At 36.5% G+C, this 13,829-nt stretch overlaps 1 protein-coding gene across 1 annotated transcript; it reads right to left on the bottom strand.

Annotated features, from left to right (window-relative positions):
• Nucleotides 1-2,848: 2,848 nt before the first annotated feature.
• Nucleotides 2,849-12,362, bottom strand: LOC107568951 (pyruvate dehydrogenase (acetyl-transferring) kinase isozyme 2, mitochondrial-like). Its single transcript, XM_016254951.1, has 11 exons — nucleotides 12,168-12,362; nucleotides 11,242-11,383; nucleotides 10,492-10,563; nucleotides 8,378-8,562; nucleotides 8,206-8,295; nucleotides 7,959-8,036; nucleotides 7,718-7,794; nucleotides 7,527-7,622; nucleotides 6,545-6,655; nucleotides 4,477-4,590; nucleotides 2,849-3,011 (listed from the first exon to the last, which is right to left on the bottom strand). Exons 1-11 carry the CDS (start codon nucleotides 12,352-12,354, stop codon nucleotides 2,868-2,870), a joined length of 1,296 nt encoding a protein of 431 aa, XP_016110437.1. The 5' UTR covers nucleotides 12,355-12,362; the 3' UTR covers nucleotides 2,849-2,867.
• Nucleotides 12,363-13,829: the final 1,467 nt, after the last annotated feature.

Raw genomic sequence — 13,829 nt, 5'->3', positions numbered from 1 at the left:
GCCAAGTTCATTGTTTCTTCCAGGCTTGTTGTTCCATTCATGCCTCTCATTGTTGCCCAGTGACTTCACTTTCCATGTAACCTCTGACCTTAAGTGGTTTGTTGTGTACTATGAAATGTAACCTTTGCCTTACTGGGAAAAGGACCAATGTGTAGTATCTCGATCCACACCTGTCAATCATATTTGTCCTCTCTACAATCCAGCCTTGCTATAAAAAAACATCAGTAGAAAACATGCTTGAAAATTTAGCATCCTCAGGCCATCGAACATGCAGATCATGTTTCTTCATCAGAACAGATTTTGAGAAATGTAGTATTTAGATCACTTGCTCACCAATGGATCCTTTGCAGTGAATGTGTGCATTACTTGTGGATCACAATGATCCACAAGTAATCCACGACTCCAGTCCATCAGTTAACATCTTGAGAAGAAAAAGTTGCGTGTTTGTAAGGAACAAACACATTAAGGCGGCTTAACTTTAAACCGATGCTTTTTGCCAAAATACCAGTCCTTAATCCATGATCCATAATGCTTCCAGTGAAAAAGTTGTTTTTGAAGTGCATCCTGAATCGGATGATCTGGAGAAAGCAATGTTATGAACATAAATCATAATGTTCTTATTTGCCGTTTAGAACATCTGATCGGTATCAGGGGCACAGCCTTAAGATGGTTCATCTCATATCTCAAAGACAGGTCTTTTTCTGTGGAGTTAGGCAAGTTTTCCTCATCATCTGCTGCCCCAATTATTAGTGGAGTACCTCAGGGCTCTATTTTGGGACCGCTTCTTTTTAACATATATATATGCGCCCTCTGGGGGATATTATCAGGAAGCACAATGTTTTGTTTCATTTATATGCTGATGATATGCAGTTGTACCTCCCACTAAAAGCTGGTGATTCCATTCAACCATTGCGGGAATGTATCTCAGGTTTTAAAAAACTGGTTTTCAAATACCTTTCTCCAACTCAATGAGAACAAAACAGAAATTATTGTTTTTGCTCCCAAAAAAATGAGAATGGATATTATTGAGGAGCTGGGCAATCATTTCCCCTCCATTTCCTCACAGGTTAGAAACCTGGACGTTATCATAGACTCAGAATTATGTTTGTCCAAACAAATTAATTCTGTCGTTAGGAACAGTTATCATCAATTACGGGTCATCTCCAAACTTAAATGTTTTTGTCTTTTCAAGATTTGGAGATGGTTATTCATGCTTTTATTACCTCACGTTTAGATTACTGTGCTTCACTGTACTCAGGTCTTCCTCAGTCAGTCATCGCTTTCACGCCTCCAGTTGGTACAAAATGCAGCTGCAAGGCTGCTGACTGGGGCAAAGAAATATGCTATTTTAGCTTCGCTTCACTGGCTTCCGGTCCATTCTGTTGTTTGTTTTTAAAGCTCTTAACAATCAAGCTCCATATTATCTTATTATCCCTTTGTCATCTACCAGACTTTTAAGATCCACTGACAGGGCTCTGTTATCTGTCCCTCGTTCCCGTTTGAAAACTAAGGGTGACAGAGCCTTTTCAGTCACTGCAAGTGTGCACTTGGATGGGTTAAATGCAGAGCACAAATTCCGAGCATGTCACCATACTTGGCCACCACTTCACTCACTCACTCAACTGTTCCTTTAACTTATAAATGACTACACTGCAGTGTAAAATTTCCCAAAAAATTGTGTTTATTTCCATTCTATAACCATTTGCTTAACATGAAAAACTTACAAAAATAAAGTTTGGATTTTCAAGGGTAACACGACAAAAACATAAATACACAAAATATGGTCCTTACATGCAAGGTTGTATGGTTCAAGTTCAAAGCAGATGGTTGGTTTAATACAGTATAGGCATGCTCTCAAAGGAGACGGCTTAAAATTAGAAGCTCTGATTTCATGCTGTATAATATTCGCAGAGACCTAGTGGCCACAGGCCCACAAAACTGAAAAAGCCAACAGCTGAGCAAAGGTTGTCGAGTTCACAAACTAACGTCAGTCAATGAGGTATCCAAAATGCTTCCGCATGTTTAAGAACAAACATGCACAAAACACTGTGTTTGAAATGCTTGGTCCATATAAGTTGTAAGTATGTCAAGTTTAAATCAATGAGATGACTGGTACATTCTAACTGCTTCTGAACACATTTACATCTATGATCCCCTTCTAGTGGCCAGAGATCAAATTTACATATTTGGCCACACACTAATATGGTCACAATTATGGCCTCCAATGATCTTTTTCTCTTCTGGCCATTCTGAATAGGAATACTTTTACAGCAGCAATCAAAGTCATGTTGTATTCCTTGATTTCAGCATTACTAATGCAGTGCAACGTGCTCTTCTAGTAGACTTTAACATAAATGGTCCATCATGGGATGCATATTGGTTTTTATCACTCGATCCTGGCCCTTGATCTCTGAATTCATGTGTTCTTAAGTTTCTTGGCACAAGCCTGTTGTTCTGTGCTGGTTCCACTAGTCTAAATGGCCCTTTCCTCTAATGCAGTGAGCAGGACCTCTATAAATTGTCCGTATGGCTCACTTCGCCACACTGGAACTTCCACTTAACAGTCTTCCAATAAAGGAAGAGCAATTCAGTGCAGATTAACTTGGCACTTTGTACCACTTCATACGAGTCAGTAAGGTTTACAGGTAACACTGTGACAGAGCCTAGTTTCTCAAACCGAAAAAAAGCTAATGAAACAGTCATGGTTCAGAGGAAAACCAACCGCATGTGATATCTAAGGTATTGCTGAGAGACTATGTGGCATCACAGTGAGTGGTGAGCTGGGACTCGGCCATGTAGACACTATGGCCAACCCCGTTCACTATGTCATAGAACTGTCCTATATCCTTCCTGGAGGCTGCTCCTTTTCACTTGGCCAGTCTGAACACAGCCAGATCCAGAGGTTCTCGACTGGGGACACACCAGTCATCTGCCCCCTGCGTGACTTCATAGTTCCGTCGAGCTGTCTTATTAAACACTGGGAGTCTCTCGACTGAGTCCGTGGATAAAGCCTGAGGGGAAAAACACATGATGTCATCTGTTAGAACACAACGCAAAGTATTCTTTTATTTACAACAAGTTTCCAGCATTTTTAAAACATAAAAAAAATAAAAATAATGTTCCGAAGAATAAACCTTAGGGTGGTGCCATGTTTAATTTCTGACAGGAATGGAAACAAGGATGTGGTGGGCAGAATTAAGTGGATTGTACTGTTGTTTAACAACATCCAATTTTTCAGCTGATGAATCATCTTTCTGAAAATAACTTTCAATAAAAAAGAACCCCACAAAACACTTTTGAAAGTTGTGAGTTATGAAAATTACAGAATTGTGGACCTTTATACAGCGTATGCCATTGTAAAGATTGCACGTTTATCCCTCTCTGTCTTGTTTTCATCTTTGTAAAATTCAATATGGCACACAACCTGACTAAGGTCTATAGTTCCAAACCTGCCAATGGGATAAAACAACACTGGACCCCACTGATTTCCACTGCATGGACAAAATGATTTGAAACATTCTTCAAAATATTTTATTTTACCTACCACAAAAGAAAGAAAGGCATGCAGGCTTGGAACGACATAAATAAATGGAACGTAAATGACAGAATTAAAATTTTCTGAAAGAAAAAATAACACAGCCAGATCCAGAGGTTCTCGACTGGGGACACACCAGTCATCTGCCCCCTGCGTGACTTCATAGTTCCGTCGAGCTGTCTTATTAAACACTGGGAGTCTCTCGACTGAGTCCGTGGATAAAGCCTGAGGGGAAAAACACATGATGTCATCTGTTAGAACACAACGCAAAGTATTCTTTTATTTACAACAAGTTTCCAGCATTTTTAAAACATAAAAAAAATAAAAATAATGTTCCGAAGATTTTCAAGGAATAAACCTTAGGGTGGTGCCATGTTTAATTTCTGACAGGAATGGAAACAAGGATGTGGTGGGCAGAATTAAGTGGATTGTACTGTTGTTTAACAACATCCAATTTTTCAGCTTTCTGAAAATAACTTTCAATAAAAAAGAACCCCACAAAACACTTTTGAAAGTTGTGAGTTATGAAAATTACAGAATTGTGGACCTTTATACAGCGTATGCCATTGTAAAGATTGCACGTTTATCCCTCTCTGTCTTGTTTTCATCTTTGTAAAATTCAATATGGCACACAACCTGACTAAGGTCTATAGTTCCAAATCTGCCAATAGTGTCATTCCAAACCTGCCAATGGGATAAAACAACACTGGACCCCACTGATTTCCACTGCATGGACAAAATGATTTGAAACATTCTTCAAAATATTTTATTTTACGTACCACAAAAGAAAGAAAGGCATGCAGGCTTGGAACGACATAAATAAATGGAACGTAAATGACAGAATTAAAATTTTCTGAAAGAAAAAAAATATATAAAAAATTACAGAAATTTCTATTTTCATTTTTGGGTGAACTATCCCTTTAAGTAGGGTTAAAATGCACCTTCAGGTGAATGACTGCATCAGTGCCATGGCCCTCCATAGAGTACAGCTGAAGATCACCCTGGAAGTACTTGGCATAGAGTCGAGAAATGGGCAAACCATAACCAAACCCAGCCTGTAGACAAAAGGTGTCCAATTTTATAAAGAGGCACTGTTACAAGTATCATTGAGATATTACTATTATTAATATTTTTCTATTTTCAGTTATTATTTTACTTTTAAAGTTTTAGTAATTGTTATTTTTGTCATTTTTATTAGTTTTGTTATATAAATATGTCTATATAGTTTGCATTTATAATTTCAGTTTTAGTTATTTTAGTACATCAAGATAAACAAAATGAAAATTAGAAATTTTCTGAAAAAAGGAAGAGTCTTTTTTGTAAACTAGCTGAAATAAAACATTTTTTAAATAATTATTTCAGTTAATACTTATTTTATTTCAAGTAACAAAAGTTATGATTTTAGTTTTAGTTAAATATAATAACTATGGAAGCCCGTTTCCGCCACTGAATAAAAAAATATATATAATTCTGTAAGTCATAATGAGAAACTCTCAAAATTATGACTTAGTATCTCGTTATAATGAGAAACTTTCTCAAAATAATGACATAGTTTCTCGTAATAATGACTTAGTTTCTCGTAATAATGAGAAACTTTCTCACAATAATGAGAAACTTTCTCATAATAATGACTTCACCTAATCCAAAAAAAAAGTGCTGTCACTCTTGCGTTGCGCCTCGAGTAAGTCTTTTTTTTTTTAAGTCATTATTATGAGAAAGATTCTCATTATTACGAGAAAGTTTCTCATAACGAGATACTAAGTCATTATTAGATTCTCATTAGTACGAGAAAGTTTCTCATAACGAGATACTAAGTCATTATTACGAGAAAGTTTCTCATTATTACGAGAAACAGTCATTATTATGAGAAAGTTTCTCATTATAACGAGATACTAAGTCATAATTTGAGAAAGTTTCTCATTATGACTTACAGAATTATATATTTTTATTCAGTGGCGGAAACGGGCTTCCATAAATAACCCTGTAAAGTGGACACTTTAAAATTACGTACCTTGCAATCCTATTTGTATTTAATGTGTAATGCAGTGAAGTCTCACCAGGGGAGGTTGTCGAGTTCACAAACTAACGTCAGTCAATGAGGTATCCAAAATGCTTCAGCATGTTTAAGAACAAACATGCACAAAACACTGTGTTTGAAATGCTAGGTCCATATAAGTTGTAAGTATGTCAAGTTTAAATCAATGAGATGACTGGTACATTCTAACTGCTTCTGAACACATTTACATCTATGATCCCCTTCTAGTGGCCAGAGATCAAATTTACATATTTGGCCACACACTAATATGGTCACAATTATGGCCTCCAATGATCTTTTTCTCTTCTGGCCATTCTGAATAGGAATACTCTTACAGCAGCAATCAAAGTCATGTTGTATTCCTTGATTTCAGCATTACTAATGCAGTGCAACGTGCTCTTCTAGTAGACTTTAACATAAATGGTCCATCATGGGATGCATATTGTTTTTTATCACTCGATCCTGGCCCTTGATCTCTGAATTCATGTGTTCTTAAGTTTCTTGGCACAAGCCTGTTTTTCTGTGCTGGTTCCACTAGTCTAAATGGCCCTTTCCTCTAATGCAGTGAGCAGGACCTCTATAAATTGTCCGTATGGCTCACTTCGCTACACTGGAACTTCCACTTAACAGTCTTCCAATAAAGGAAGAGCAATTCAGTGCAGATTAACTTGGCACTTTGTACCACTTCATACGAGTCAGTAAGGTTTACAGGTAACACTGTGACAGAGCCTAGTTTCTCAAACCGAAAAAAAGCTAATGAAACAGTCATGAGTCATTATTATGAGAAAGTTTCTCATTATAACGAGATACTAAGTCATAATTTGAGAAAGTTTCTCATTATGACTTACAGAATTATATATTTTTATTCAGTGGCGGAAACGGGCTTCCATAAATAACCCTGTAAAGTGGACACTTTAAAATTACGTACCTTGCAATCCTATTTGTATTTAATGTGTAATGCAGTGAAGTCTCACCAGGGGAGCCCTTTGCTTATCATCCATCTGGGGTTTTGGTGCGGTGGAGTACATGTAACTGAAGAGATTCTCCATCTTCCTGAAAGGAACTCCACCACCTCGGTCACTCATCTACAAAGACATAGATGGCATTGTTAGAATAAAAAAAAGTGGGGGAAAAAATGAGAAAGAGTTTATTAGGGCACAAACAGAAAAAAAAGGGTTAACAGTGAGGGGGCAAGATGCCAGACAGACAGGCACTAGCCTTGACTCTGACCCGATCACGACTGATTAGTATGTGAAGGACTCAAATCAGCATAGTCAAGGTAACCAAACAACAAGGCCAGTCTGCTCTCATGTACTATGTTATGCAACAGCAGGTGTTTCACTGATGGGAAAAATGACTGATGGCTCTAGTTACATCAGACTAGAATCACATCAACTTTTTATGAATTTAACAACCATAAGGAAAAAAAAAAAAAGACAATTAAATAATTACAATACTTTTTTTTTAATTATATAATTTAAGAGCAATAAATATTCAGGGATATCTCACCACAATTTTTAAAATGAATATTTTATTATAATTTCATAATTGAATACAAATTAAGCTTATTTTAAGGATCTTTTATTACAATTAAATACATACACTCAATCCATCACTGCAACAAAATTAATCTTATTATTGTAATTAAAATATATATATTTTTTAAAATTCTTATACATTAGTATGTAAGCATACATTAATTTATGCTAATTTAATTTTAAAAATTGTTAAATTATGTTTGCAATTTTATAGTACTTTGAATCTAACAAGAATAATAATCAATCATTTAAAACTATTTAAAATGAAACCAAGAAACTCGATTAAAAACACAAGAATGAAAATTCACTGGAAAATGTGCATAATTGCCATGAAAATGTCTACAATTTTGTTTTAGCACCACATACTGCAAAAACGCTTCTGTGAACAAATCATTCCAGTCTTTCAAATTAAAATCACCTTGATAGTGAGGTCCTCTCCTCCTACGGCCACCATAACTTGAATGGGTGGAAGATTACAGCCTTCATGGTTCTCAATGGTTGCCCTCATTGCATTCTGGGGAAAGAAGCATATCGTCATGACAACATCCAACTTGCCTTAAATAAACAGCATTGTTTCAGGACAGAAATATGAGATGGGCTACAGCTCACCTTGAACAGTTCAAATAGCATATGGTACAGATGGGAAGGCACGTACACCATGTTAATAGGCTGGTTCCTGTTATTAGCTGCAAATAGAAGAACACAGTCACAGTGCCAATATTATCCATAGCTGCGAAAACATTATCACTGCTAATCTCATAGAGAACTAACAGATGGAATAAATTTAGTATCAGGTATCTTACTCAGCCTGTATTTTCTGACTATCTACGCTAGATATTCCCGTTCTTACTGTTAAGTTCTTGAAGCACCAGGTCAGGTGAGCTGAGGTAGTACTGATCACACAGCATCTTGGCACTTTCATATGCGTCTACATGACAAAGAACAATGCGATGACAATATTTTTTAGAAACAAGAGTGTATGTGTATTGACTAAACAAATGGGTCACTGATTTTGAGAAGCCCATTTGCAACAAACTCTCACTCTACATGCTTGTGGTTTCATCGGATTGAAAGTAGATAGATTTTGCATAATGTACCTTTAACAACTTCTGCCACCTGACAATAAGGGTCTATACTGCCAATGGTATTAGGGTGAACTGGATTTGTGGCACCATCAAATACAAGAGCTGAAAAATCCAATAAAACAACATAAATACAAGCAACTTAAAAAAACAGGAATTCTTATTTTGGTCTGAAAATGATGCTTACTGTGCTGGTTGATGAGCATTCTGATTGATATCCGACTCAAATAGAAACGGTCCAGGAAATACTGAATATTCTGATTAGTGACTGGATCTTGACCAAATACTTCTTTATATTCAATCACACCCTGGGCCATAGTGGGTACAACATCATTGTGCCTGTTTCGGATGTTGACTAGAGCATTCACAAACCTGTGTGCATATTCAAGAGTGTTAAAATGTGCAATGAACAATGAAGAACATATCTGGGTCATATTTGACCCCAAAATCAAAAGGAAATAAATAAATAAACTATTTTTTAAGTAAGAAACAACTCAAGAAGTTTGACAACAAAGCCTATTTTTATATGTAACAATGTATGACAACCCTTTCAATTCTCAATTTATAGGGGTCATGAACTGAGAAATCAAAATTCCCTTGATCTTTTGACATAAGAGGTCATTGTACTTTAAAAACATCCTGCAAGTTTCATAACTCAAAACTTTCTCGTTAGTCTAAAAACAGCTTATATTGACGCCAATCTGCCAAAAAGACAGGTTGTGGAATGTGCAACTTTATTACATAGTGTGGCTAAACCCCCCCTCCGCAGAAGATAATCAACACCTGCTTCTACATCAGTGCCTGTTTAGCCCCGCCCACCAATTTGTGCATGTAGTGGGTAAATAACGAGAGAGGCAAACGCAGGTCTACGCCGAAACCACACGATAAAACATGGCTCTGACGACAACAAGACGTGGTGCAGTGCCGCGTCAGTAAGAACTCTGTCCTATGTTCACTTCATTTTACCATGGATTCATTTACAAATAAGGCACAATTTTCAGAAAGATTGAAACTAAAAGACGATGCCGTGCCGACTATATTGGATCCAACAGTAATGTCGCACCTGAGAGTAACTGTTTTTATTATGTGTTATGGCCAACCCCGTTCACTATGTCATAGAACTGTCCTATATCCTTCCTGGAGGCTGCTCCTTTTCACTTGGCCAGTCTGAACACAGCCAGATCCAGAGGTTCTCGACTGGGGACACACCAGTCATCTGCCCCCTGCGTGACTTCATAGTTCCGTCGAGCTGTCTTATTAAACACTGGGAGTCTCTCGACTGAGTCCGTGGATAAAGCCTGAGGGGAAAAACACATGATGTCATCTGTTAGAACACAACGCAAAGTATTCTTTTATTTACAACAAGTTTCCAGCATTTTTAAAACATAAAAAAAATAAAAATAATGTTCCGAAGAATAAACCTTAGGGTGGTGCCATGTTTAATTTCTGACAGGAATGGAAACAAGGATGTGGTGGGCAGAATTAAGTGGATTGTACTGTTGTTTAACAACATCCAATTTTTCAGCTGATGAATCATCTTTCTGAAAATAACTTTCAATAAAAAAGAACCCCACAAAACACTTTTGAAAGTTGTGACGACAACAAGACGTGGTGCAGTGCCGCGTCAGTAAGAACTCTGTCCTATGTTCACTTCATTTTACCATGGATTCATTTACAAATAAGGCACAATTTTAGGCAAAATTCGAAGCAAGAATTTGTGCCGTGCCGACTATATTGGATCCAAATGTCACACCACACAAGTGAGTAACTGTTTTTATTATGTGTTCACTATTGCTTTGTCTGTTATTACAGATCGTTTGATATGTACCGAGTATTCATGTGTTTTTAACCTAAAATCACAGCAGTGTCCATGTGTGAAAACTGCTCAACTTTTAGCCAATCATACCAATGGTCGTTAACTTCAGAGTCTACAATCTGTCACGCCTATTCAAACAGAGCGTTCCGAAGAGAAGGCGTTAAAACAGGACAGAAAATAGCCCATTACTTCTAAATTATGATGTTTTTTCATGTAAAAACCTTGATGGCATTATAAGTGGACCTCAGAGAACAGTAAAAACAAAAAACAAAAGGCATGACCCCTTTAATAATAATAAACTAAAAGATGTCGTGATGCATTATACTAATGGGAATTTTTGTAGGAAAATGTGCTTAATTGTCATTAAATAATGGCACACAAAGAAAAAATATAAATATAATTTCTTGTTTTTCTTTTGATGTTGAGGTCAAATGTAAAATGTGTGTTTTTTTTCATGAAATTTACCCATTTACATTTCTACTTACTCTTCTAATACACTTTGGTCATCTGGACTTTTCTCCAAGAAATCCAAGATCTCCATCAAACTCTGTACATACCTTAGCAGACAAACAGAAGAAGTGGGAATTAATTTATGTGAAGAAATGTAATAAAATTAAAACAAATTAAACTATGTGAACACTGTATTCAGGGGGAAATATGTTTATCCAGTGTTTTTAGAACATTGACTCTTCTAGTCACAGCAACGTCATATAATTTCCTGCAAATGTCCCTCACACTTCAAACATGTTCTGATGTGAACTAAATATATATAAATTGCTGATATTTTGGAAAAGATGGATGGTAAATGTATTGCAACAGTAAACAGAAGCATTTACAAGAACATTGACCTAATATCTGTGGAAAATCAACCGTTAAAAAGTTGCATACCGCGCATATTAATAGAAAACTGTTTTGTTTTGGCTATGCCTGAGTTTCCAAGTTTCCACTCTTCCTAAAAAACAACAAGCACGAGGTAGTGAAAGTAGGACAAAGTTCACAGCAGAATCCCTCCTTGAAGAAGTGTAGCTCCCACCCTGACGCTGAATATGGGGCAAAGTTCACAGGCTCACCAAGTTCAGAGTTTGGCCAAGTCTCAAGCAGACCGCGGTGTTTACTTGTCATACTGAACATACATTTAGGCCATCTATTCGCCTTATAAACAATACGTCGTTTCTACAACAAATCTGGTCAAAGTAGACCAGATTATAAATGTAGTCAAATGTTGTATAACTCACCAGCTTTGAACCATTTGTACAGAAGGAGTGGTAAGTAATATTTTAGGGAGCAAGTTGATCTCTTTCATGATGTTTGACAGACGCACGGGCAGCTCTTGTCTCAGGAAAACAAAAGACGTTTTCTCACATGCGTTGGTAGAACCTGAACGAAGGCAATATGTAAGAAATAAATATGGCACCTTGGTAAACAGACTTATAAGTGTTATAAATATTAATTAGTATAATGGTATGGGCTTGGGACTAAGATGTATGCACATTGCTAATAAATAATGCAATTAAACACAGTCGAATACAGGTGCATAAACATCGCAGTGATTGCAAACATGCCAACAGCAGTTAAATGACGCAACACTCTGCACCTATGAACAGTATGATGGGAATTCAGAGTCGGTTCTTTCGAACAGTTCATTTTAAAGAACCGGTTCAGAAAACCGATTGAGCCATAACGTCATTCGTTTCTGACGTGCTGTGCGTTTTATGTTCAGCCTTTCTGCTGTTAACCTTTTTAAGTAATTTGGTAGTCCTTGGTTTACTCCAAATTCTCTTACTATCCGCTCAGTTCAGGTTCAAATTACAGTTCAAATGTATAGTTCAGTCAGAGTCATAAAGTAAGTCACTGAAAAGATCCGAATCAAAGAACAATTTGTTCCCGAATCGGACATAGCTACACACAGCTGGTAGAGCAGTACCAAATAATTTCTGCATCAAGCAGATTTAAATAACACATGCAATGCGGTTACATAGTCATGCACGTAATCATAAACGTACTATTAGTCCAAAATAATATGAAGTTGCATTAATACAACCGTCTGTTCCACACACGACCACTTTCATGGGCAATAAACAGCGTTTATATGAAGCTATTCCTTGTCTAGCAATGCATACGATTTTATAAATGAACAAATAACAGTAGAAAGAGCACTCACCAAAATCCAAGAACTGTTTCATAGAAAGTGGAGAAGGTGAAAATTTTGAGAAGTGTTCAATGTGTTGAGGCGCACTGGCTAATGCAGCATTCTTCATTATAAACCTGACGAACTTCATTTCGATGACAGGTTCGAAACCGAGATTTACCAGATATATTTTCAACAGCCACCAGTGTTTATAATACATGTACTGCTATGTAGGCTATATGATGCAGCTGTTCTTCCAAGAACACTCAACAGCCAATCATAGCACGAGGATCCTATTACTAATACAGATCTGTCCAATAGCATGTGGAGGCGGGGCCACGTGCTGCTTATGACCCTATAAATATAAGGATTCAGTAAGGGATATAAACACGTGTGTATTGATCATGATCACTGTGTGGTTTGCGTCCTGATAGAGTAGGTCTGTTCCATCCAGAACTGTGATGATCATTATAAAAATCATTAAAGCTAAATTAATATCAGAATGTCAAGTATTGCATTAATAATAATGTGGGCTACCTATTAATTTTAACTCATTATACAAAATCTCTAGTAAACATGAAAAATTGAGTTTAATTACTGCCTTCATCTTTAGGGTAAACAAGTGCAAAAGATACAACCTGCTGTTGTGTACAAACACTTTTGCCAAGTCATTTGAATTTGATTAAATGAACTTGAATCACATTAAATGAAGTTAAACTTCAGATAAATCTATGGAAAAAACGTTATCAGCCTATATCATGTGATGAAAATATTTTGTACAATGTGACTTTAGAAATTCAGTATAACCTCTTTTGAACTTTATTTTCCCCCAATGGTCTTTTTCAGGACATGGGGACAAATCCATGATGTGCATTATCTCCCTGTTTTTTAATGGTCAATTTGTTGAGGACATTATGTTCAATGTAAGACTAACATGCCAAATCCATTCTTGCATAACAAGGAGAGTCTCGATAAGAGACAATTCAGTCATTCATATTTCAGTCTCTCCTTCCAGCCAACAGTCAGTTGAGTAAATCAGAGATGCGCTTATTTTATGGGTTGTGTTCTTAGATGTGTGTCTATTTTTTAATGTGCATCTTTAAAAATTAATAAACTGAGATTAGACAGCATATTTCCATATGCATTCAGTATAATTATGGGTTGTGCAGTGAGTCTCATCAGATGATTTCTCCCAATGGAGACCTAGATAAATCAATTTGTAGTGGCTCTTTCCATGATTAAATCATTACGAATAACGATTCCCATATGTTCAACTATACAGCTCCACGCTATTGAACAACTGCGCTACCTTGTGGTCAGCTTTGTAGTTTTTTCAACCTTTCACCACCGTTAAAAAACGGACTAAATCTGTTATTTTAGAGCATTAAATTTGTAGTGTTTCTGTTTGGAACAAAAAATATATATTTATATAATCTTTTTAATGTTAAAACAATGACTGTTAAAACACTTTATGTGGCCATTGACACTGTTTATTTGGCCCTATAGTTTTGAAACGCATGGTTATTCTGCACTGTGTTAAATGAAAGCATCAGATAAGTTGTAGTAAATTTCCTTGCCGTAAACTTTATCTAAACTCCAACGTATTCTGTCTGTGCAGTAGTGATTGTAGAGCCATTAAGATCTGAGGACCTGGGGAGAAGAAAACATGCCCAGTGGAAATTCCCTTTGGTCAGA

The sequence above is a fragment of the Sinocyclocheilus grahami genome, unplaced genomic scaffold, assembly GCF_001515645.1.
Source record: "Sinocyclocheilus grahami isolate Dianchi unplaced genomic scaffold, SAMN03320097.WGS_v1.1 scaffold1295.1, whole genome shotgun sequence".
In the NCBI taxonomy this organism is placed as follows: domain Eukaryota; kingdom Metazoa; phylum Chordata; class Actinopteri; order Cypriniformes; family Cyprinidae; genus Sinocyclocheilus; species Sinocyclocheilus grahami.
This window is presented reverse-complemented; position numbering and strand designations above follow the sequence as displayed.